The 24,477-nt window shown below is 35.8% G+C and overlaps 3 protein-coding genes across 4 annotated transcripts; 1 reads left to right on the plus strand and 2 right to left on the minus strand.

Moving 5' to 3' along the window:
• Window positions 1-8,365: 8,365 nt before the first annotated feature.
• On the plus strand, window positions 8,366-16,558 carry LOC121267886 (peptidyl-prolyl cis-trans isomerase PASTICCINO1). Of its 2 annotated transcripts, none has more exons than XM_041171989.1 (21): window positions 8,366-8,643; window positions 8,769-8,896; window positions 8,998-9,082; window positions 9,379-9,448; window positions 9,887-9,984; window positions 10,273-10,395; window positions 10,658-10,690; window positions 11,141-11,199; window positions 11,302-11,386; window positions 11,677-11,835; window positions 12,350-12,407; window positions 12,608-12,756; window positions 12,954-13,051; window positions 13,224-13,293; window positions 14,008-14,067; window positions 14,324-14,380; window positions 14,854-14,922; window positions 15,049-15,126; window positions 15,690-15,791; window positions 15,938-16,009; window positions 16,107-16,558. In XM_041171989.1, the coding sequence occupies exons 2-21, from the start codon at window positions 8,823-8,825 to the stop codon at window positions 16,371-16,373; spliced, it is 1,866 nt and encodes a 621-aa protein (XP_041027923.1). In that variant the 5' UTR covers window positions 8,366-8,643; window positions 8,769-8,822; the 3' UTR covers window positions 16,374-16,558. The 2 variants fall into 2 exon arrangements, with proteins under 2 accessions (XP_041027923.1, XP_041027924.1); XM_041171990.1 differs by having other exon boundaries at window positions 8,812-8,896.
• Window positions 16,559-17,700: 1,142 nt separating this feature from the next.
• On the minus strand, window positions 17,701-18,628 carry LOC121267933 (copper transporter 6-like). Its single transcript, XM_041172033.1, has one exon. It carries the CDS (start codon window positions 18,450-18,452, stop codon window positions 17,985-17,987), a length of 468 nt encoding a protein of 155 aa, XP_041027967.1. The 5' UTR covers window positions 18,453-18,628; the 3' UTR covers window positions 17,701-17,984.
• Window positions 18,629-21,953: 3,325 nt separating this feature from the next.
• Window positions 21,954-23,675, minus strand: LOC121268515. The gene is given in 5 exon segments (XM_041172829.1): window positions 21,954-22,094; window positions 22,097-22,330; window positions 22,333-22,584; window positions 22,760-22,952; window positions 23,637-23,675. Coding segments are annotated over 5 exon segments (795 nt in total). The 5' UTR covers window positions 23,670-23,675; the 3' UTR covers window positions 21,954-22,011.
• Window positions 23,676-24,477: the final 802 nt, after the last annotated feature.

Genomic DNA, 24,477 nt, shown 5'->3' on the forward strand with positions numbered 1-24,477 from the left:
AAAAGGGATTTGGGGGGAGCCACCACGTGCGTTAGGCACGTAGTTGGGGGGTTGGGGCCTCTTGGGGTATCCGCTCTGCACGTCGGTTGTGTCCTTAGTGGTGTTGGACGTGGGCTGCGTGCATGTTTCGGCGGGGAGGTGTTTGAACTTTGACTTGCTCTTATCTTCCGAGGATTCCATTTCCCCATTTGTTTTGCTTTCGTGATTGGCTGCACTTGCGCCTCTTTCCAATTACCATTTGCATTCTATTTTCAAATTCTAAACTTTTTTTTTATTAAATTAAAGTATATCATATAATCAATTTATTACGTATGCTTTACAAATAGTATGAAAATAGATTTTTTCATTACATTTTGCGCATGTATTAAATGAATACTTCGTCCATCATGGCCGAGTATTATTAATTAGTATTAGATAATTCATGCTTTAATTATTTTATTTTTTATTTTTTTACATCCAAATATACTTTTATAACGAATTTATTACTATTTTTAACACTATTTGTGAGGGAAGGCCTGCTTCGAAGGGCCCAAATCTAGGAAAGCCAAGGCCCACTTCCGAAGAGCCCAAACCTAGAAAAGCCAAACCACAAAGCCTGGACCCGTGTAGGGGGCCGAGGACTCAGGGTGAGAGGATCAGGAAGCAAGGTAAGCGCAGGTTCGGTCTGTTCGGACCTGTCGACTCAAGGTCCGAGAGGATCAGGGTTTGCAAATTAGCAAATCAAGTGACCGGGCAGGGCAGGCACAACATTATCATGCACTCGACCCCAGAGTCCTGGATTCCAGGCACGAGCCAATCCAGGTCAGTGTCAGGAAATCTGGCGCACGATGGAGCGTCCCACGAGCCAAGGACAGCTCGCCTGCAGTCTGACATCTCCTGGCATGATAGAGAAGTGGTGGCCGCACAGACGTAGGACAACAGGAATGACACGATCTCTGGCTAGGCCGCAAACTGGCCCCCACTAAGGCGACAGAGAATGGGTGGTGACAGGCCTGGCGTCTGACACGCCACGATCTCCCTCGACTAAAAAGGCCCGACTCAGGTATAAATAAGGGATAAACCCTCTTACGGGAGGGTCTCGATTCAACCTACGTAACTCTTTTACTTTGCATTGTATTTTCCTTCTCCATCACCAAAGAACAACCCATTGACTTAGGCATCAGAGTGACCTCGGAGGTCACAGGAGCCTCACTTTCTTCTTAGTTGCAGGCATCAGGGAGCTTGAACTTTGTGGAACTGTTCGGGCTGCAAAATACGACATCAACACTATTAAACCAAGTCTTAAAGAGTTTTTCGAAGCTTTTCATAAACACTTACTGTGTTGATGAAATTATCTTACATCCAAGCCATCTCACTAGTTTTTATACTATTCATATACACTCTTACATTATTCATAAAACCACATTGTATCTTACATCCATCTTAATAAATTGTTTGGTTGAAATGTGATGTTTTTGAGCCAAAAAAATCTGAAGCCAAGAAAGTTTTAAACTTTTAATTTTTGTTAAGGAAAAAATAAATAATATTTACAATCATAAAGTATATAAGCGTCACGAACTCGTTTTTTTTTTTTTTTTTAAAAGAAAGGAAATATGAGAGCCACATGAAAAAAATAATTTTTTAATGATAAATCCCATTCTTTTTCAAAAGAAGTATGCGGCGCTTATGGAAAGCCTAACATGATCTTTTAGATAATTGGTGGGTCCTATTGCTTTTTCAATAAATATATTAAAAAATAATCTTACAAATTGACGTAGTTTCATTTGATCTGTTCGATCTACTTTATAATAAAAATAATTTTATAATCTGACAAATCATATAAAGTTATATCAATTTATGAGATTATTTTTATATAATCTTTTTGTGATTAAAGTATTTTTTTTATAAATTATAGCGAAGAAATAAATTTGTTGAGAATTGTTAAATGGGACGCGGTATTTTTGACAAAATGGAATCTGGACGGAACCTAAAGATTGGATTTGGCACGGGTCAACAGAATTAAAAGTATGGGTTCTTTATTGGGCTACATGTGCTGTTAGGAAATTCATAAACCAAGCACAAAAATGGCCTAAACCTTTATCCAACATCAACCCAATTTGGGCTTACTTACATAATGGCCCAACCTCCTCCACTGCCTTTTTTAATGGCTCAACCGCCTCCACCTCCTGCAACCAAGTCGACGCCACAGCAATCAAAGCGACACGTCGTTCATCACCAATGCCTGTTCAGCGACCGATGCCTCTATACCCCACCATTGACATTCTTTTAACCATACTACTTTTCATTTTAGATTTTTTCATTTTCAATCATATTCCCCATATTTTAAAATTGCTATTTTCTTTATTAAATACTTAGATGACTGTCATTTAAAATATGTCACGTAATAAGTACTATTGAGATGAATATCCGTCGACATCCTTACGACCGACCATCGGCACACTAGTCCAAACTCTGGTATGGCTTATGCACCAAACCCTGCTTTTCTCCTAGAGGATTTTTCAAATCCCTATTTCTTCATTTACACATATTCGAGGACACAGCCTATTAATGGTCCCAATGCCATCCATTGATAGGGGGCTGTCTCTGACTTTGCAAGGAGAAAAACAACGAAAAGTTGTAGGAGCCTCTGTGATGACTGAATTGGCTGCTTTGCTCAGTAAGAGTATAACTTCTCCTGGACCAAACAACAAGCATTATCCTAAGCTATGCTCTAAGCCTGTTTGTAACCCATTGTGGCCTCACTAGACACAGTTGAAAGGTTCTACAAATTACATGGTTACCTGCCTGGATTTCGTTAAGAGTCTTAGAACCAAAACATCTTCTGTAAACTAGGCTTCTTTATCTTCTACTGGCCTTGATGAAACAACCACGAATTTAGATACCACTCCTCAATTTCCATTCTCCAAAGAACAATGCCGTTAGCTTCTTGCCTTCAATCTTCTTCACAATCATCCCAACCCGCATCAATGATTTTTATGGGCAATTCTAATTCACCTTGCAATTCATCTTCTTTTAGCCTATCAGGTATGACTTTATTTTATGTTTTTTTTTTAACTCTAATCACGTTTATAGTTAATCTAATTCCTGGATAATTGATAGCGGTTCTACTGACCATATCGTTAGTTCTATTTCTCACCTAGCTTCAGTTACCTCCCTTGTCAATACTTCAGTAAAATTAACAAATGGCACATGTGCTCCTGTTACACATGTTAGTACCATGAAAATATCAAATTCCTTATTCCTACACAATGTTCTATACGTCCTATCATTTTCTTTTAATCTCATTTTAGTCAAAAGACTCACTGAAAATTCTTCTTGTTGTCTTGTATTTCTTGCTCAACTTTGCTTCATATATTGCAGATTATCATTGCAGTTTAGCCAAAACTACAACAACCACTTCATCTGATTCCTCAAGTAATGCTCCTGCTTCAGGTACTTAGCATCCACTTTCCTATGTTATTTCATATTCCAAACTTTCTAATTCCCATAAAGTTTTTGCCCTTTCCATTGCTTCCCAAGTAGAATCTACCTCTTTTCATCAAGCCATACAACATACTCAGCCATGGCAGCTAAATTTTAGGCCTTGGAAGATAACAAAACTTGGTCAATAACTCACTTACCTCCAAACAAGCAAGTTGTTGGATGTAAGTGGGTTTATAAGATTAAATATAATTATAATGGTTCTATTGAGTGACACAAAGCTCAGTTAGTTGCTTAGGGTTACACACAACATGAAGGACTTGATTACTTGGAAACTTTCTCGCATGTTGCCAAGTTAGGGACTGTGCATACTCTTTTGGCCATTGCTGCATCCAAGAATTGGTCTCTACACCAACTAGATATAAATAATGCTTTCTTGCATGGAGAATTAGATGATGAGGTCTATGTGTAACACCCCGCTCCCCACAATTATTAATAAAGTCATTTTTAAAGATCTGGGGGAGCCGAAGTGCTACTACTGAATTGACTTAAAAAATATTTTATTATATTTGCGCCAAACACAGATTCTATATAATAACTAAAATCATTATTTATTAAAAATATTGAGATCATAAGATAGAGTGCGCGAAAGTATTTATTAAAATTTCTCGAAATCTGTGCCTAAAAATCATAACTTAAATCCATATACATGATCTAGGCCATTGACACACCTCCCTGGACTAAGTCTCATATGTACCTCTACCTTTATAAATATTCTAACATTTATTAAAATTTCTCAAAATTTGTGCCAAAAAATCATAACTTAAATCCATGTATATGACCTAGGCTATTGGCACACCTCCCTGAACTAAGTCTTGTACTGTAACTCTACTTTTATAGATATTTTGATCTGGAGTGGTTTAAAAATATAAAAATAAATTAAAATAAGTCAATGACTCAATAAGAAACTTATTATAACGTAAACATACTTAACGTAAGGTTTTCATAAAATATTTCATGCTACGAATTAAAATCATGAATGATCATACTGATGCTTATGCTATTCATGACTGATTTATCTGAATTAACTGACTTAACAGATTTATTTGATTGATCTGACTAGCCAATACACTTAATCCTGTGTGCGAGGTTGTGCACCGATCTCACGCCCCACTGTCGCAATGGGAGCTGCTGATAGTATTCTGGTATACTATGATAGACCACGCTTGAGTCCGTGGCTTGCACATCCACCCTGAAATTGCATTGGTACCATTCATATGAATGATCATCTGATTGACTGTTTTGAGTTTATCTTACACTTAATCTTATGTAAACTTACGTGTTTTATACAACGTGAGATGTATGATACATACACAATTATAATATGCGGAATGAAACGTGATGAATGACGTGCTTGCAAATATCACGACATGCGTGGTACATAAACACTGAGTTCGAAATAACTGACTTCAATAATATATATAATTAGCTAAAGTATGTTAATCCTAATTTATGATAAGACGTACCTTGTAATGTTGCTTCCTAAAACTTCTAACACAAAATGGATCACTGTGCGATGGAGGAACGATGGTGGTTGTGAGTAGGAGGGAGGAAGAGACGATGAGGTTCTTGCTGTGTTTTATAGTGGGGGAGATGAGGTTGCAACATGCTGAAGGTACAAAGAGAGCTATTAAAAAAAAAAAAAAAAAAAAACAAACAAACCTAGGCTTGAAGAAGGAGGTGCACGTAGAATGCATGAGACTCTGTTTATAGGATGGTATGGGTTGGGTTTAGGAATTTTAAGATGAATAGGATTATAGAATTGTAATCCTAGTGTGTTTGAAATTAAAAACATACTTTAGTTGTTCATTTAATGCAAGATTGTGAGTACTGAGACTGTGTAGGGAACTTCAATCAGTGATGATTTTAAATTGAAATAAACTTCTAATAGCTGATCTTTAAATTTTAAAATGAGTCTAACTCGTTTAATAAATATTAAATAGAATTTAACATAATTATTGAGCTTAATTAAAACTCATAACTAACCTCAATAATTTATCACTCGTGTGATTATCCAATATGACCTATTAAATATAATTTAGGCACAATAAAGATGATCAATATTCTAACCTTAGAATTATTGATCTGGGTCGTTACAGTATTTGTCTCTTCCACCCAGTTTTCAATGCATTAATAATGGAGCTTCTACTCAAGGGGAGTTTTTACCTTCTATTTCTGTTAAAGCAACTACTAATTCTTCAAATTCTCCACTTGTATGTTGATTGCGCAAGTCTTTATATGATCTTAAGTAGGTCTCAAGACAATAGTTTTCAAAGTTTTCCACTGTTGTGATAGCTTAAGGCTTTGTTCAATCTTCAACTTACTATAATAGGTGCTTCATTTATTGCACTATTGATTTATGTGGATGATATTATCATCACTAGTAATGATGATGCTTCTGTAGCTAATTTAAAACAATTTCTTCATTCTCAATTCAAACTTAAAGACCTTAGACCTTTAAAGTATTTCCTTGGTCTTGAGTTACTACTGAGTTCATTCTCTGATAGAGAGTGTAGTCGAAATACGTAAAGTATGTGTATTATTTTAAACAGTGTTTGTGCTTGTACATTGTAAATCACAAGTAGAAAGAACTTACCCGAATTTTGAAAGGAACTTTCTAGCCCTCCCATATCAAAAGCTATCATAGATGGAGTACACATGCTTGAAACTAATGTTGTGATTCATTGTGGGTTGGGGACCCTTCCATCAAGGAATGCAAATTTGGTGTATTATCAAGTAATCCAACCTTTCATGAGTATATATCACCTATAACTTTATATTAAATAAGTATCTTATAATATGTGGGGCCACATTAGTCTCCTAAGGTATACTTCTTACATAACTTTAAAATATATTTTTTAATGAGAAATTTATATGCGAAGAGAAATTTGAAATTCGACAAATTGTCAAGGACTAATACATAAATTAACTTTTTAATAAATAAACTTTATTAAGTTAGAGGTCAAGGAGAATCCCAACCAAAATGTGTTGTTATAATCAATATACCGTTAGAAATAAAAACAATGAGAAAAGATGTGGAGCTAAAACATTTTTTTACACACGTTTCTAGACTAAACTTAAGGAAAAGATCGTTAAAAATGTTTTTAAACGTAGATAGAGTTTCTCACGGCCTCATCTTCTTCGGTATCTTTTACGATAAATAAGAAAGGAAAACTATAAAAATTAGAGAAGTAATACGGCTATATATATATATATATATATTTTATAAAAATATACTTATAAATTAATGCGGTTTTATATAATATGTTATGACTATTTTATAATAAAAATAATTTTTCAGTCTGACTTATCACATCAAGTTATGACAGTTTATGTCATTACTTTTGTAAAATCTGTTTTTGGCTAAAAAATTTATCTAAAAAAATTAGATTAATATAAGAACTACAAAGAGATTTCATAAAAATAAATTTATAAATTGACATGAATTTATATAATATATTAAATCTACTTTATAATAAAAATATATTTATAATCTAATGTATCGTATCAAACTATGTTAAGTTATAAATTTAATTTTGTAAAACTAAAGCATTTCTAAAAAAAGTTATCACCGAATAAGTCTGCATATATCGTCGCATCATAGGTGGCCGTGGCCGTCTAGTTTGTTTATGCGGGACATTAATATGAAAACAAACTGTTCATACCCAGAAATTAGAAGGAAAAAAAAAAAAAAAAAAAAAAAAAAACAACTGCGCATGTTCACGTTGTAATTGCCGACACAATAGAGTTGGCGACCTACCACTTTTATAGTCGTCGATACGCCCAACACCTATCCTTCAAAATTTAAAGCACAGAGCATTCACTTTTCTCGGCTCTTATTAAAAATATTTTTTTAATTTTTTTTAATTAATAAATTTTTACAATACAGTACTTATCTATTAGTTTATGACATTATTTAAATATTTCTTTTAATTATCAATAATTGAGAAAAAAAAATTTAAATGGTTCCTCCATTTTTGCCATCTCAGCCTACAAATTAATACAAAAACGTATATCATCACATATTACATCCCTTGAGCATAGGAGTGGGCCGTGGGGCTCTACCACCCGCCATCCCGCCCCCATCCTTCTCTCGTCTGCAGATAGAGAGATGGGAGATGAGACCTAGGTTAGACTAAACAATGTCGTTTTATTATAGTGTTTGTTTTAAAACCCCTCCCCCATGGCCGCTTCCTAATCTCCCCCCCCTCTCTCTCCCTCTCTCTCTCTCTCTCTCTCTCCTTGAGTCACTTTCGCTCCTAGCCGGTATCTCTCTCTAAGTTGGTTGTGAACTTTGTGAAGTTGCTTTTGAGATGCAAAGTTGTTCGTCAATTGTTGTGGGCAGGCGGACAGCCATGGGGGCCAATCTACCCTTGGCATTTGGGCGGGGCCCTCACACATGGAGGACGGGCTTGGGGCCCAAACTGTTCGGTGGTCGCGGATAGCAACCCTACTTGAGCGCATTGAAAAAACGATAAAAGAATTATAAAAGTGAATATGAATCTGATAATTTGAAGAAAGTTTTTATATTGAACCCAACTCCAAATTGACACTCATATAATGAAAAGAAATACTTTAATTACAAATAGATTATAAAAAATAAATTTATAAAGTGATCTGCTTTGATGTGATATGTTAGATTGTAAAATTATATTTAACGAATCATATGAAGTCACATTATTTTATGAATTTACATAAAGTGATTATATTCATATAAATCATATGAGTTTACATTTTGTAATTCTTTTATCTTTGTAGCATTGCTTCATATAAATTCCGAATAGGAGAAGGTATATACTATATATCAGTTAAATAAATAAATTGTTTCTTCAAAATAAAAATATATATCAATTAAATGACGAATTAAGAACAAAAATGCACTTTCTTTTTGACAAAGCGCATACTATTTTGCGTTACGGTTGGGTCAATCGGTCCGGATTCGTCTTCCACGTCCGAAATCTTAATTTTCCGAGAATCTCTCGCGAGCCAAACCCAGAAAGAAGAATTTTACAGCGAAAGTATTCAGGTCGGAGAAGAATCGGGAAGTTCATTTCAATCGCCAAACATTCCAATTATACTCAATTGTGTTTGTGTTCTAGCTGTGCGAGCTCTCAAATAGTGGAAAAAAGAGGAAATTCCTTGGCTTTTTTAAGCAAGTTGAACGTAAGGGTTTACTGTCATTTCTGGTCAATGTGTTTGCTATATCTTATTCGTTCTTGAACTTAATCGTGACTATTTTTTAGCTCAATTCACCGTGTAGCTCTTGTAATTCTATTAATTGTATCTAGGGTCCGTTTATATTAAAAGACTATTCGCCGATTTTGCGGCCAGTGTAATTGGCTATGGCTCTAGACGAGGATACGGAACAGGAATCTGCGCCACAGAAGAAGAAACCACCAACTGATGATGAGAAGAGGTATATTTTTTTCTTTCCACTTTCAATTTTTTTTTTAATGATAATAAGAACTCTCAAGTGTAACGCTATTCGTTTCTATGTTTTCATTTTATGACGAAAAGGAAAAGCAAAATCGTGCCCGGGAGTTTGATGAAAGCGCTGATGAGGCCCGGTGGGGGGGATTCAAGGCCTTCAGATGGTGATCAGGTAGCTCTTTTCGCTTGCCATGCTCTGGTTCTGCCTGATTGTATTCCTTTTCATTTCAAATGTTGTACCCGATTAGACACAAAAGATTGAGTTAACTCAAAGATAAACTAGCACGGCTGGGTATATGAGTAGTGAGAAATGCTTCAATCTATAATTTACGATTGAGAGGACATTTTTGCAATTGACATGCTGTCTTATACTAGTGGGGAGTGGCTTTATTGTCATCATGGAATGTGCGCTATTTGAGAAGTTTGGATTTGAAATGTGAAATCTGAGTTGTGTTTCATATTTTGCAGGTCTTGTATCATTGTACCATTCGAACGTTGGATGGAGTTGTTGTTGAATCTACTAGATTTGAAAATGGAGGTCAGTTGATTGTATGCCTCTAGTTACGTTTTGAGTAAACTGAAAAAGACACTTCTGTATTTTCCCTCTGGTTACATATCATATGTTTTCTTTGCAAAAATGGTTGCTGTTCTATCCTGTACATTAGTAATGCCTATACGGTCAACTCATTTTATTTCCTTTGGTTTGGCTGTTCTTATCTCTTATGACTGCAGAAATCACATAGACAGTGATGGTTTAGAGAATAGCACTTGAGTTCTTTGTTCAATACTTTTAAGGTTTATGTTTCAACTGCATTGTAGATTCCTTTTGAGGTTCGATATAATTGAGATGGAGTCATTCATTAACAGTTATTTCTCATTTATCCTGTAATTAATGTGCTTTTGTTGTAAGGTTTACTATTTGATTTATCTTCTACTATAGCCATTGGCTTGAATAAATATGTACCTTACATGACAGGCAAAGGTACCCCAATAAGAATTGTATTGGGAAAAAGCAAGATGATATTGGGATTGCTAGAAGGTATTCCAACGATGTTGAAGGGTGAAGTTGCAATGGTAATATTTTCATTGTTTCCAAAACTCTGTGTATTAAAAAAGAAAATAGGCAAAGTATATGGCAAAGAATGGAGAAGAAAAAACTCAATGTACACCATATATATTTCACGAAAAAATATTTGGAATTTGTTTCTTAATCCTTGTAGCCTTCACTAATTTTTGTTGTGTCTGAAAGTTTTCATTTTACTTCATGGAAAAGGACCTTCTAGAGTGAGCAAATTAAGTACTGTGATGGTTTAAATATGCTGGTATATTTTACTTACTACAAAATTGTATTGCTTTTCACAGTTTAAGATGAAGCCTCAATTGCACTATGGTGAGGATGAGTGTCCATTTTCAGCATCTGATAACTTTCCAAAGGATGATGAACTTCATTTTGAGATTGAGATGATAGATTTTTTCAAAGCTAAGGTGAGCCTATCAATTTTGAAATCCTCTTGTGCGGAACTTCACTCCCAGCACAGAGTCATTTTCATTACTTTTTGGGGTGGTTGTTACAATATCAGTTCTATTGACTGAAATTTGTTCAAGATCGTGGACCTTCAACTAATTGGTGTTTTCTTGCAAATGTTTGATTTGCTTTTGATGACTTTAAATCTGAAGAATAAGTGAGTAATTGCATGTGACATATCTTTAGTTCTAATATTTGCTTGTCTAATTTGCTGATTTTCAGGTTGTTAGTGATGATCTGGGAGTTTTAAAGAAGGTATTGGAAGCTACATGGTTGTTTCATTGTTTATAATTTCATAAGGGTCTTGCTATGATCTTAGGGTACTTTATTGGGAACCTGAGATGTTTTCAGACAATGAAAAGACTGCAAAATTCATTATGATTAATGTCTTTAACCATTATTGTCTGCATGTTGTGGTTCTATTAGATGCTGGCTGTAACCTTTTAATTTTTAATTTTCTTTTTGTTTCTTAGTGTCTCTCGTTCACCAGTGAGAGTATCTGTTCTGAATTGTTGCATTGGCTTTATGAAAGAATTATAAATACATTGAAGTGAATTTCTTTATATTGTAATAATGAAATCTTAGTCTGCTGTCGAAAAAAGGAAAAGATAAGAAACACGATGGTGATCTATCTGAGTTCTCACTTCATTTTTTCTGAGTAAGCATGTGATATTTATAAGACTTTGAAAACTCCTATATGAACAGGTGATAAATGAAGGGCAGGGTTGGGAATCACCAAGAGAACCTTATGAAGTAAAAGCCTGGTAGGAGTTTGTTCTTGTCACTTTATATATTTTCCTCTCTTCTATGTTAATGTTAAACTGCAAAGTGGAATGCTTGAAGTTCCTGGAGTATGATTGTTCCAGGATTTCTGCAAAGACTGGTAATGGGAAGTTAATTCTGTCACACACACAGGGAGAACCACATTTCTTTACTTTTGGAAAATCAGAGGTCAGCAACACATTCCCTATGATTTACTTTCTCCAAATTGTTAGACATGCTTGGTTTTTTTTTTTTTTTTCTTTTTCATAATGGAATGATATGCATAATGAAGTTTTTTATGTTTTAACTCAATCTTAGCTTGCTAATTTGTTGAGATAAACTCAGAAAAGCATGAAGCTTTTAGCTGATTAGAAAAACTATGTCTCTTGGATATAACTGGGGAGAATGCTACTTTTTTCCTGTACACGAGCTTATGCACTTTTCTATAAGGTGTTTTTCATTGCTCATTTGTAAATTAGGTACCTAAAGGTCTTGAGATGGGAATTGGAACAATGACACGGGGAGAGAAGGCTATAATATTTGTCACCAGTCAGTACTTAACTCCATCGCCTTTGATCCCCGTGATAGAAGGTTTTGAAGAAGTTCATTTTGAGGTGGAGCTTGTCCACTTCATTCAGGTCTGAAGCTCTTTCTATTGGCAAAACATAGTTATTTGCTCAGCTCATCTATATGTATGTCAACTATTCGCTGTTTACGAATGATTTTCTGAGCTTTTGAGTCTTTGATTTGCAACTGCTTAATAGTGTGCTTTCTTCTTGGTCATGGTTCCTTTTTTTTTTTGGCGGTGCATTACATATTTCATCCTTTTCTTATATATATATATATATATATATATATATGAAAAACCACCCTTCCCCCTTTAGATTCAAATGCTGTCTTGTTGCTTCAAGGTGATGTTGGTTTATTAAAATATCCAAGTCATGTAAAGCATTAGGTTCATTCTGTCTGAAGTTGTAATGTAAGACATTAACTTTTTATTTTTATTTTTATTTTTATTGTACTCTTCCATCCCTTGTGTCACACGTAATGTAGTTTGTTCCGGTATTGTTGAGTTAATCCCTAGATATCAGACAAGCATCCAGCTGGATTCGTACTGAAAGATGAGTTTACTTTCTATTTATGCATTGACAGGTGCGGGACATGCTTGGAGATGGACGCCTAATAAAACGTCGGATTCGTGATGGAAAAGGTTGGGTTGGGTTTCGGAATATTTCTTCTCCCCTTTGCAATTGATATTAGTTGGTAAACTGAGACTAAAGGATGCTGTATGATTTATCTACTTGCACATGGTTTTGGTTCTAGCTACTGCCTTTTCAGCTTCTTCATTTAATTTTATTATTATTTCATGAACCTAAACATGATGCTATTCTGAAATGTTCAAACAATTAGGTGAATTTCCAATGGACTGCCCTCTTCATGACAGTCTATTACGAGTCCATTACAAGGGCATGCTTCTTAATGATGAGAAGAGGGTCTTTTACGATACAAGAGTTGACAACAATGGTCAGCCTTTGGAGTTCAGTTCTGGAGAAGGGCTTGTGAGTTTTATGGGAAAATTCATGCTATGTTTGAATATTTTTAATCATTAAGTTGCAAATTTTTAGCATTGAAGACCACATTAGCTTAGAACTCAACTCACTAACAATGCAAGATCACACAAGTCTGACCAATTTGTGCTTAATCTTTGGTGCTATAATGCAATTCAACTGAGTGAAAATTAATTTTTGTATGCTAGGTGCCTGAGGGATTTGAAATGGCTGTTCGTTTGATGCTGCCTGGTGAGATAGCTCTTGTCACATGTCCACCTGATTATGCATATGACAAATTCCCGAGGTTACTTTAAAAACTATAACTTTCCCTCTCTGATTGCTATTCAGTGTCGCCAAAACAACATATATAGAGTATTTTGGCTATTGTTCTAATTGTCTTTTCCATTATCCATTATGTCGATCTCCTTTCTTCTACTTTGAAATACGTGACAGAAAATTTTCCCTGATATGATCAGGCCTGCTAATGTTCCTGAAGCTGCTCACATTGAATGGGAAATTGAACTTCTTGGTTTTGAGATGCCAAAGGTAATCTATGAATGTATTTTTTTTTCATGCAGCATATTTGATGCTATAAAACCTATTATGGCAACCATAGCATATTTCCCTAGGCTAGTGTCAACTGGCTGCAGAAGTGCTATTGTTGACAATTAGACTTGTGTTTAGTTGGATATAAGAACTCTCTAATTGTTGAAAAGGGTCATTTATTTTAAAATTTGGTTAACGTCTTATTTTAATTGAAGAAATTGGAGTTTTACTCAGTTTGCTTGGATTTTTTTATTGATGGCTGATGTATACTCTTAACTCTTGGTCAGATCCATTTCCTTTTGATTTCTCTTTCAGGAAGAAATTAGAAATTTTAAATTTCTAGGATGAAGATTGAACCAATGCTAGACTCATATACCAAACATATGGATGTCCAAAAGATCAATGGATCTGAGTTTAGATTGGCTTTTCAACATCCACAGAAACTACTACATGACAGATGATTCCTTTTAAAACCTCTTGAAATTTGTTTTGGGCTTTAAGTTTCTTTGCTGGGTGTATATTTAGTAATAACTTGTGTTTAAATTTCTTTAAGAGAAGTGGACCTGAATTTAGTTGTAGATTTCTTTAGTTTTGAGATTTCTTTTCTTGATTAAACCCTGAGTACCTTCAGATGTTTTCTGGTTAAGTGATGAAGTGATTGACACTTATAAGTTATATTGCATAATTTGTGCATGATTTGAATACAAATTGCAGGATTGGACTGGTTTGAACTTCAAAAGTATCATGGATGAAGCAGAGAAGATCAGACACACGGTATGCCACTGACATATAATGTGGTGCATCGGTCCATCTAGTAGCTATGGGATGTTTTACACATCTTATCACATCAAACTTGCCTATGCACAACTGTTGCAGTCTACCGATATAGCCCATGTTTTATCATTGTTCTATGTTGATAAATGACGTTAACTATCCTTACCCTAAAAAAATGACTCAAGTGTCATTCAAGTGAGAGCATCTTACTTGGACCAAGGAAAGTGAGATCTCTCATGCTTTTGTTCATTGTCAGGGTAACAGGCTGTTCAAAGAAGGAAAGTTTGAACTTGCTAAAGCAAAGTATGATAAGGTAATTTTTTCATCCTTTTTTTATAATAAAGTATTTCAGATATATATTGTTAACTTTTCTAGATGTTATCAATCAAAGAAAAACTTGCATTGAATCTTGACCAAGTTTTGAGATGGAATTGCCATTTTATAAAGTACAGCTTTCAGTTACTGTAATTGTTGAAAGATATCAATCATGTCGCCCAATCTGGCTGTTGCTGTACTGCTACATCATAAATATTATTTATTTATTGAGTGGTTGACTTTTCTGACTTGGAATGGTTAATTCTTTCAATAACTGTTGTGGATGGACTCAAATGCTAGCACCTACTTTGGCATTAAGTACTTGAATAATCTTTTTCACCAGCCAATGAAAACTGTGCTATTGATATAAACAATATTCTTCTGAATCAACAACTAGAATTTCTCATCTAAAATGTTGCCAATGTATCTGTTGTTCTTTCAAGTCATATAATATTATGGTTGATGCATTAGGTGCTCCGGGAATTTAATCATGTCAATCCACAAGATGATGATGAAGGGAAGGAGTTTGCAAATACACGAGTAAGTTCGCTTTTTATTCTTATAGGAAACTAAGGCAGCTGCAATTGGTTGATTCTTGATAATGTCATCTCCTAATAGTTTAGCAATCATTTCAATTTTGCTAAGTTTTTCTTTCTTGTTTTGAAGAATCTTTTGCATCTGAATGTGGCTGCTTGTCAGCTGAAACTTGGAGAATGCAGAAAGTCCATAGAGACATGCAATAAGGTATGCTTTGTGACTTCAAATTGTGGCAGCCCTGTTTGTTTCTTGGGGAACAAATATTTTAGCAATCAAATGAGTTCTTAGCTTTAATAATTGTAATAAGCTGTCAGTTGATTTTATTGAAGAAGTCAATTAATTGTATATGTAAGATATGTAAATCAACCCCTTCCTTCTTTCTTCTCCCCGTGTTGGTCTTGGGAAAAATGCCTCCTGTCTCTCTGTCTCCCGCTTGGAATGACAGTGATATGTAAATTGTTAGCAATGAAGTGTCTATCTCTTATAGCAAACTATGAATCATTGGTTGGCTTTATCACCCTCTAATGTCATCATGGGCCATTACCATGAACAATTTAGTTGTTTGGTGCATGAATACAAACAATATATAAGGAGATGTAATTGATTAAAAGCCTATCCTCTCTAACTCTGAAAGAAACCCTGCATGCTCATAGGTTTCAGACCATTATTGCACTGTAGATCTTCAACTGGTTTTTGTAATTGATTTCAAAGGCCAAGAAAAATTTTCTTGAGTTTTGTTTCTGATGTCTATTCATCCTGAAACTATTTAGGTCTTGGATGCAAACCGTGCACATGTGAAGGGTTTATATCGCCGTGGAATGGCTTACATGGAAGCTGGAGATTTTGAGGAAGCAAGGGCTGATTTCAAAATGGTAATGCTATTAAAACAAAAACAATAGCAATGTATTCTTTATTTTTATTTTTAAACTATGAGGAGTAACTAATAATTGGTGGTCATAGTATGCGATCATTAAATTCTTCACACCATTTTAAAACTTGCTTCTGGATGTGTCATCAGATGATGAAAAGTGACAAGTCATCTGAAGCGGAGGCAACCGCTGCTCTTTTAAAACTCCAGCAGAAGGAGCAGGTGGGTTAGAGACCCACAAATTTTCTTTGTAGTAGTATCTGAGCCGGAATTGAAAAATGGTTTATATCATTGCATCTGCTGATCAATTGATGTGCAGGAAGTTGAAAGGAAGGCTCGGAAACAATTTAAAGGTCTATTTGACAAGAAGCCCGGGGAAATTGCTGAGGTTGGAGATAGAGAAGAAGATCATAATACAGGTGAAAAGCAGAACAACATTGACAAGGGGGATTCAGATGCGGAAAATTCAGATGAATCACATGAAGATGCAGCCGATGCACGTCAAATGGGTTGGTTCTCCCACTTCTGGCCGACTGGTAGAAGACTATTTTCAGGTCTTGGATTGCAGAGATGCACCATTTTATGATTTGGATGTCAAAATAACATCCTGGCCCGGTCATGGTAAATTATGTCATTCCCAGTCATTGAGTGCGGTGGCAATTTATGTTTGGGTTGGTGGCCGGAGAAAGAATCAGTTGTAACAAGCATACATGTACCAAGAAATACAAAATAGCAAATGAATGACCATCTCTAAGGCACCTTTGAGATTTATGCATTTGATGTATTGAATTTAGAACACCTGAAACCCCTAAAGGCGTACTGTGCAAATTACCTTCTATCATTTTGTTCACTGCTCTACGAATTGCATCGGCAAAGTCAACTTCACTTTGTATGTTCGACGAATCAGTTTCAATGGCGCCCCACGGCAAGTTTGAATCAATCACACTAACAATCAAAGATTGGTTGATGCATTTTGATGTGAGCTAGTAGTGTAGGTTTTACATGCTCAAGAGGCAGATGCAGGGGTGTGTGGTTTTGGCAATTATTTTAATTTTGTTCATTTACACTTAACAATCTAATTAAGATTGTTTTTCTATTTTCTATCGGACCGGGGATGCCATTAATAATAATATAAAGGATCAATGAGATCAGTACCATGTTATATATCCAGCTCGTCGATTTGAGAGTATTTTTCTAGACAAATAGTCTTCTTAATGGCATGCATGAGGTAATTATCAGGTCATGTAGTCCTTTGGATTTAGCTATGCAAGCTGTATACACTGAGTTGACCATTTGAACTCCCCCCCGCTTCTGGTCTTTCTAGATAATGCGCATGATATGTTCTAATTTTCAAGCAGTGATCGAGCTAGGTGTATATAAGTGCCCCCACCCATGCACATGCATGTACGTTGATGCAACTTTCTATTTCTACTCGACTGTCCGAATAGGAAAATTAAATTTCAAAAAGGGAAAAAAGAAGAAGAAGAAGAAGAAGATGCATATTGTTGCATGGGAAATACTTTAGACACAAAGGAATTATATAAAAATAAACCTACAAACTGATGTGCCTTGATATGGTACGTCAAATTGTAAAGTTACTTTTATTGTAAAGTAGATTTAACGGATCACATTAAACCACATCAGTTTATGAGTTTAGTTTTGTATAATCTCTTTATATATGTAGCAGTTCTCTTCTTTCAACTATTAAGCATATAAAATAAACAGTTGAAGGATGTTTAATTCAACCTTACTAATTATCACAGCAGCAATATTGGTGACAACACGCAGTCAGTTAACATGATCTGTGTCATATCGATCGATAGAAATCTCCACACATTACATATATATTAACACTAATAAAAACTAGCTAGTACCTGCAAATTCTGTGGAAACTCTTTGAAAAAAAGTTAGAATCCATCATAAAAAGAAATAGATACTTTTAATTGAGTTTTTCAAATGCTTACACAGGAATCTATTTTTACACAGAAATATTAGATACTTTTAATTGAGTTGGAATCTGTCTAAATCGTTTTCCCGATAAATCATCAAGATATATATAGGAGAACCAGATCACACAGAACAAAGAAAGTTACCGATATAAACAGATTGCTACCGCATGCATGATAAGAACGGAAACAGCAGTGAAAGTACACCCTGCATGCACATCCTTCGGAATACATTAACTCTTGATACGAAATTAAACTTTAGACATGATACCGGCGGAGGACGGCATGTTCACGGCAGGTTTGGCTGTGGCAATGGCACGAGTCTTGATGATGAAGAACCCAAGGGCATGACCGGCCACCGCGGCTATGAAGATTCCAAGGTTGAAGGACATGACGGAGAGCATGACTAAGTAAGCTAAACCCATGCGAAAGGCATAGACGGTGGCCTGAGTCAACCCGCCTACAATCGGTTTCGTCCCCGGCTTCACGGCCGGCAAGATGGACAAGACCTCTATAGCTAGGGCTAGCAAAAAGACAAAGAAGAGAGCCAACACGTACATGCCGAGGTTTTGGTTGGGCCACCCGGAGAATAGGACTATAGCATCTTTGCCCCAGTAGAAGCTCATGTGCATCATCATGTGGTTGCTCATGCCACCATTCGGCATGGTTCCGGAAGGAGGCATGTCCATGTGATCTCCATGATCATGTTCATTAGACATTTTCAGAGAGAGAGAGAGAGAGAGTTGGCTGGAGGAAATTATGCAAGTTTTTCTTGCTGATTGTATATGTAAACAAGAAAACCAATGACACTGGAGGTGATGACGAGGTCTGAAATCATATAAATGGTTGTTTGACAGCTTTGATTATCCTTTCTTTTTGTTTTAATATGTAAAATTTTTATATTCCCTGAGAATTTGTTTGCTTGTTCATCTAGTCATTTTCATTTTTTCTTGGCCGTTTCTTCGTCTACTCGATCGGGTGCGTGGAAATTGGGCTGTAAAGAAAAAGAGAGGTTTGTGAGCGCCGGGGTACTTGACTTGCAGACAGACGTACCGCACGTATAGGAAGGGTTAGGCTCTACTTAATTCGTGGAATAAATGGCTCCTTGGCTTTTATTTTGGCCATTTACAATAGAAAGGAATGACCACTTTCACACCCTTTTCAGTCTTTCTCACCTATTTCCGTTTAATCCTATTACATATTTGAAAAATTATTTTATTTATAAATCAGTGTACACATTTCATATTATTGATGTGACAAGATTTACAAATTTCTTGAGCTAGGGACTTGATGTAATCTTTGGCTTTTACATCTATGGTTTCTTTATGATCCGTTTGGTTGTTGAGAAACCGGGTGAACAAAAATCGAATCTTGGATTCTTGCAGTCTTCTTCATAATGCCTATCTGTTTTGAAAAACTTGTGCATCTAAAATGCCAGACTTCGTTTCATCTATTCCGGTGTCTTTTACTTTTCTCGGCAACCAAACAGAACTAGCATGTACATACACACAAAGCACCAAAAGTATACAAGTTTTATGTATATATTTGACATGTAATATTTTTTATGACCATACATGCATGTGATTGTAGATCTTGAGTTTGTGTTTATCTGATTTTTTTATCAATGTTTTTTCTCCTAGATATGTGAGTTTCTAGATATGGGGCTGACTTATTGGACGAAGTTTATTAGAATTACCTTAAGCAAGACGAGTTTTCACAAATAAAAATGCTAGATATAGTTTTAGGATATGCAAGTTTGCGCGCGTATTTTGAAAAATAGTGGAGTCAACTATTAAAAAGTGAGTTTTGCTATTCATCATCCCCACACACTACTCTTATTTTTATTTTTTATTTTTAAAATTTGTTTTATTTTTCCTCAACTAATTGAGTTCTTCTACTCATCATTTATACACAACATATTTAGTAAGAAAAAAAATAAAAAATTTTGTGTAATGTGTGGCGTGTGGATGATGAGTAGAATTTTTCTTAAAAAGTAGGGCTAGGTAGTAGGCCCTAGCATCTGACCCCCTCCTGGGGTAGCGTGCCGGCAAATAGTGCTAAGGGACAAGGTCTAGGTTGTACATACATACACATATATATATATATATATATATTAAAAAGATAGAATTGTAATAAAACAACTTCATTTTGGAGAGCTACAAAATGACATTGTTTTGTATTAGGTTTTGTTTTAAATGCATTCCCCTGCTGCAGCTCTTTCCTCCTCTCTATTTTATTGTTGGTCTCTCATCGTCGCCATTCAGTCTCTCGAACTCTCTCCCTCTTGTTGTCGCTCCCAGCCCTAGGTATCTCTCTCGATGTGCAATGGCACACATCGCACGGGGAGGGCTTGGAGGCCAAACTCACTCCCTGAGTGTTCGAGTTTGCACACCTCATAACTACACAAATAATTTCCCTTCCAAAATCAAATCTCTTGCTCGTCTTACAACACATCCAATTGTTAAGATTATAATTCTACGTCATTTAAGAAGCTGCTAGTGTCTTCCAAATTAATTCCACATTTTAAGATTATTTTTGTTCTTTTACATATATCAAAAAATTAACATGAGACTCCCAGTTTTTAAGAGTCTATTGATAGGTGGCTAATTAACTTCTTGTTGGTGGGGATATAATTAAGTGATGTGCAGTTAAATAAAATAACTGATGAAAAGCTATTAACCGATAGGGAGTTATCAAAATTACTCCACTTATCATCTTTATAGCAACCTTAGCTCATGTCTACACTTCATGGGTAATGGGTTCCAACCTAATTACTAACCGCCCTCGTTTTTATATGCATGGTAGTTTTCAATCTTGGAGAATATTTTGAAAAGTGAATGGTGATAGAGAGAGAATTACATGCTCCTAAAATACATATAATTAATACAACACTAAAAGGAAAATAAAAAAGGGCTATGAAAATAGAGTTTTTTTAATGGTTTATAGAGTTTTGAAAAGCTCTGACGATTCAGGGTCAGTTATCTAGGAAAAGAAACAGTCTCTCTCTTGGTTTCCAAGGTGAGGAGGGTAGTTTGCCAAGGGCAAGTTCTCTCCTTGGTAGTAGCCAGTGGAGTTTGTTAGTAATTAATCTCAAATGGCAGATGATCTCTGTGTTTTATGCGGCAAAAACGCTTTGTTATGTTCTGATGTAGTTATTGATTTAGAACGTGTTTCTAGTTTTATTCAGTGTGTTGTATTGACTGAGTTAGTTCATCATTAATGTATGAAGTTCTTTGTTCTGGAAAAAAAAAAAGGGCTATGAGATCAATGAATAGATCCATATCCATCCTTGTTAAGGGGAAGTCGCCATTTGTGATATTTGTGCAGTACGACTTGCGGACTGTATTATTATGTCAATGAGCCGTGGCGGCTAGAGGGGCGCTGCATCTTATTGTTTTGAGTTGGCTGATAGATAACTTATTTTTCTTAACACGATCCTCAGACAGTCCGATTTGCTGGTGACTAAGAACACTCATTAGAGGCGGTGTCGCCTGCCGGTGAGTGCGTTGGGGGATGGATAAGTGGTAAAACTAATTCTGCAAAGTTTGAAGCATTGCTCCAAGAAGATTCAATTTTTTTAGCAAAGGAAACAGCTTTCAACGTCTGATAAATTTGGATAAAGAAGCAGAAGTTTTACTTCAACATGTAAGTGCTTCTTACGTGCACAACTTTCATCAGTGTCGGATTTCTTATTTTAAAAGCATACCTTGATTCTAGTACTAATTTTCTCCTCTCTCATTAATGTCGATCACAGCATTCGATATAATTCTTAGCATCACAGATTCACAGGAATACTCTTTTTTGTTAACTGTTTAAAAGCTCACACTGACACACCCTTATCCATATTACCATCTTATGTACATCCAAATATCGAGTTCTTAAGACCTACCAGAGAAATGGGAATCGGTTCAGAGCTCTGAATTAAAGAAATCGAGACAGGAAAACAACTGTAAGATGGTGAAGCTGAGAGTTCCATTACCCCAAGCAAATCGAAGTATAAAGTAGAAAAGCCAGGTTGTTTACCGTGCAGTGATCTGCATCATGAACAAAGACAGGATAAAGATGATAACAACTCAGCCCAAAGTGAAATTATTCAGAATCTCGCAAGAGGCAGTTTGTCAAGGTGAATACCAAAAATGGACTACACAATGTAGCCTACAGTATAATGTGGATAGCCTACACAATGTAGCCTACAGAGTGCAATGCAAATTCAAGCAAAATTGCAGAAAGAAGGAAGACAGTAATTGTTTTGCATCATAAGCTAATTTGAGATGGGTTTCACAAATCAACCGGTGAAGCATGATGAATACAGATGAACCATTGACCATCAATCCTCTCAAATACATTTGTAGCAAACTGTACCCCCATTTGCTACCTTCAGTCTTAACAAATTCCCGGCATGTAACGTACCCTACATCCCCCTTAACATGAACCCTTACATCTTTCAGTTGAATCTCTAGGGGGAACTCATAGTCTGCCCATACAAACTCCCAGCTCTCCATAACATCGTCATAACCAGATATCCCACTTGCACCAGGGTGTACAACACAGGCCTCATTGCCTTTGGTCCAAAGGGTTTGCATAGCAGCTAAATCCCAGTCCTGAATGAGTCATAAAATCGAGCATTTGCTAGCAATACTGAAGTCTTGCTATCCTCATGGAGATTTTTAAGGCTATCCCTAATTTTTGCTGCTTCAACATAGTTTTCTTCGGCAATGGCAATCTGTAGGTCCTGCTCCAAGATTTGCTCATCCATTATAATGCTTTCACCACCTAAAGGATCCTGTGTGTCCTCTCTTTTCGCTTGGCATGGTCTCAATGAGACCAAACCGGAAGCTTGTTGAAAGAATCCTGTACTAAGTACACAGAATTAGAAGTACTCAAAACTCGTGCCTAATAAAAAAATTAGAATATGATTCAGGAAAAAAAACATGCCCTATGGACGGTCGATGGACTCAAAATTGCAGTTACACATGATGGTTTAACCATTAATTATGAGTACAAGCAGATGGGGCAACTGACTTACTGGATCTTCTGGTTTGCAAACTGAGGTGACAACAATTAGGCAAAACCCGGATCCCACATCCTTGTCCAAAGGGTTTAGCTAAAACTATACCGTATTGCTTCAGGAAAGTTTTTGAAAGATAACGAGGCTTTGCAAAACTATTGACATATGAACAGGGCAAGCCATGAACTTCCCTGATAATAGAAGCATCTCCCTGTAGAAGTAAAGGTTAGGAGAGACATATATAACTATGAGTGAAACAAACACATAAAAGAGCTGTGGACAACATAAATTGAGAGGCATAAGCTTTGGAATCAATTGTCTTACATTCCATTACATTAAGACAATATCTGACTTATTTACGCAAGTTTAGCAAACCAATCTCAATTTCAACTCAGCTAAATATTGATTTGATTATAATAGCAGGAAGCCCAATCTTATCAATAACCATTATATCTTCAATACTAGCATTCATCAATTTCAACCTCGACTAAGGTATATAATCAAGCCACAAGTAAGATAATTGAGAAGCCGTTAAAATGAAAGAGCCTCAAGCACTTCTACAAGTTTGAAGTATTTTCCACCTTTTTTTTTTTTCCCTCATTTACCAAAAATTAAAAAAATTAAAAAATAAATAAAAATAAAAAAATTCCAAAAGCTCCAGCCAAGAAAATTGAAAATCCGAAAGAGGGTTTTACTACAAGGGTTTATTTATTACAAACCTAAACATTGGGATCCAGATAACTTAACTCCAGAAAACTACTTAGCTCCTGATGGCTCCTAACAGCAACTTATGGCGATCGGCACTCATGCCTAACTGAAAAGCATTAAACAAAACCTGGAACCTTTCGAGCGAAGCAAAAGATAGCATAGATAAGCGGGGAAATGCATAACTCACATTGTAGCAGAAGCTAGATCCATGTAGCGCCATGGTTGGGGTGGGGTTTTGACCGTCTCTTATACAAAGGACTGCTTTTTTATCTTCTCAGGGATCGGATCACAAGCGATAAATTTGTATGTCGGCATCAGCATGGGACCAAAGTCCATACGAGGAAGAAGGAAAGGCATATCAGCTGCTGGGCTTCATAGTCTGATGGAATGGAAAATGGGCTGTGGTGGCTGGGCAGGATGAATGGATCTCATGGACTTGCACTGCCAACGTTTTTTTTTTTTAAAGGATAATTAATGTATTGGAGTTTTAATTTTTTTAATATAATAATTTTTAACTAAATAATTTATTTGTTAAGATACATTAATATTGTTAATTTTTTTTCTAATTTTTTCTTTTTTTATTGAAAAAATGTTATCGTACTAAGTTATATATATATATATATATATTAAGATGTCCAACTTAGATATTCTTGGAAAATGATAAAAAAAAAAAAAATTTTATAACTTTATTTTGTACAATTGTCTTTCATTTAAAAGAGAGCTGTTGATGTCGTGTTTCGCAGCCTTAGCGGTACCGTGATGCCCAAGCTTCACATCGCTTGTAACTAAGAGGGAGAAGAGCCTCCGGTGACTCCCAGGGTCACTCCGATGCCTAAGTTAGTGGATAATTCTATGAAGAAAGCACAAAAATACAGAATGATAGTAAGGGTTATCGAACAGAGAGCCACAGAGAGAGCCTCCTGTAGAAGGGATCTTTCTTATTTATACCTGATCTGGGTTCAGCCATTACAGGAGATCGTGGTGTGTCAGGTGTCAAACTTGCCACCACTCATTTTCTTGTCCCCCAG

The sequence above is a fragment of the Juglans microcarpa x Juglans regia genome, chromosome 5S (genome assembly GCF_004785595.1).
Source record: "Juglans microcarpa x Juglans regia isolate MS1-56 chromosome 5S, Jm3101_v1.0, whole genome shotgun sequence".
NCBI classification, from domain to species: domain Eukaryota; kingdom Viridiplantae; phylum Streptophyta; class Magnoliopsida; order Fagales; family Juglandaceae; genus Juglans; species Juglans microcarpa x Juglans regia.

Excerpts from the sequence above, each read along its gene's own strand:
- LOC121267886 (XM_041171989.1), top strand. The coding sequence starts at position 8,823 with ATGGCTCTAGACGAGGATACGGAACAGGAATCTGCGCCACAGAAGAAG. Across the intron at positions 11,387-11,676 it reads TTACTTTTGGAAAATCAGAG|GTACCTAAAGGTCTTGAGAT; the intron begins GTCAGCAACACA and ends TTTGTAAATTAG. Across the intron at positions 13,294-14,007 it reads TTGGTTTTGAGATGCCAAAG|GATTGGACTGGTTTGAACTT; the intron begins GTAATCTATGAA and ends TACAAATTGCAG.
- LOC121267933 (XM_041172033.1), bottom strand. The coding sequence starts at position 18,452 with ATGTCTAATGAACATGATCATGGAGATCACATGGACATGCCTCCTTCC.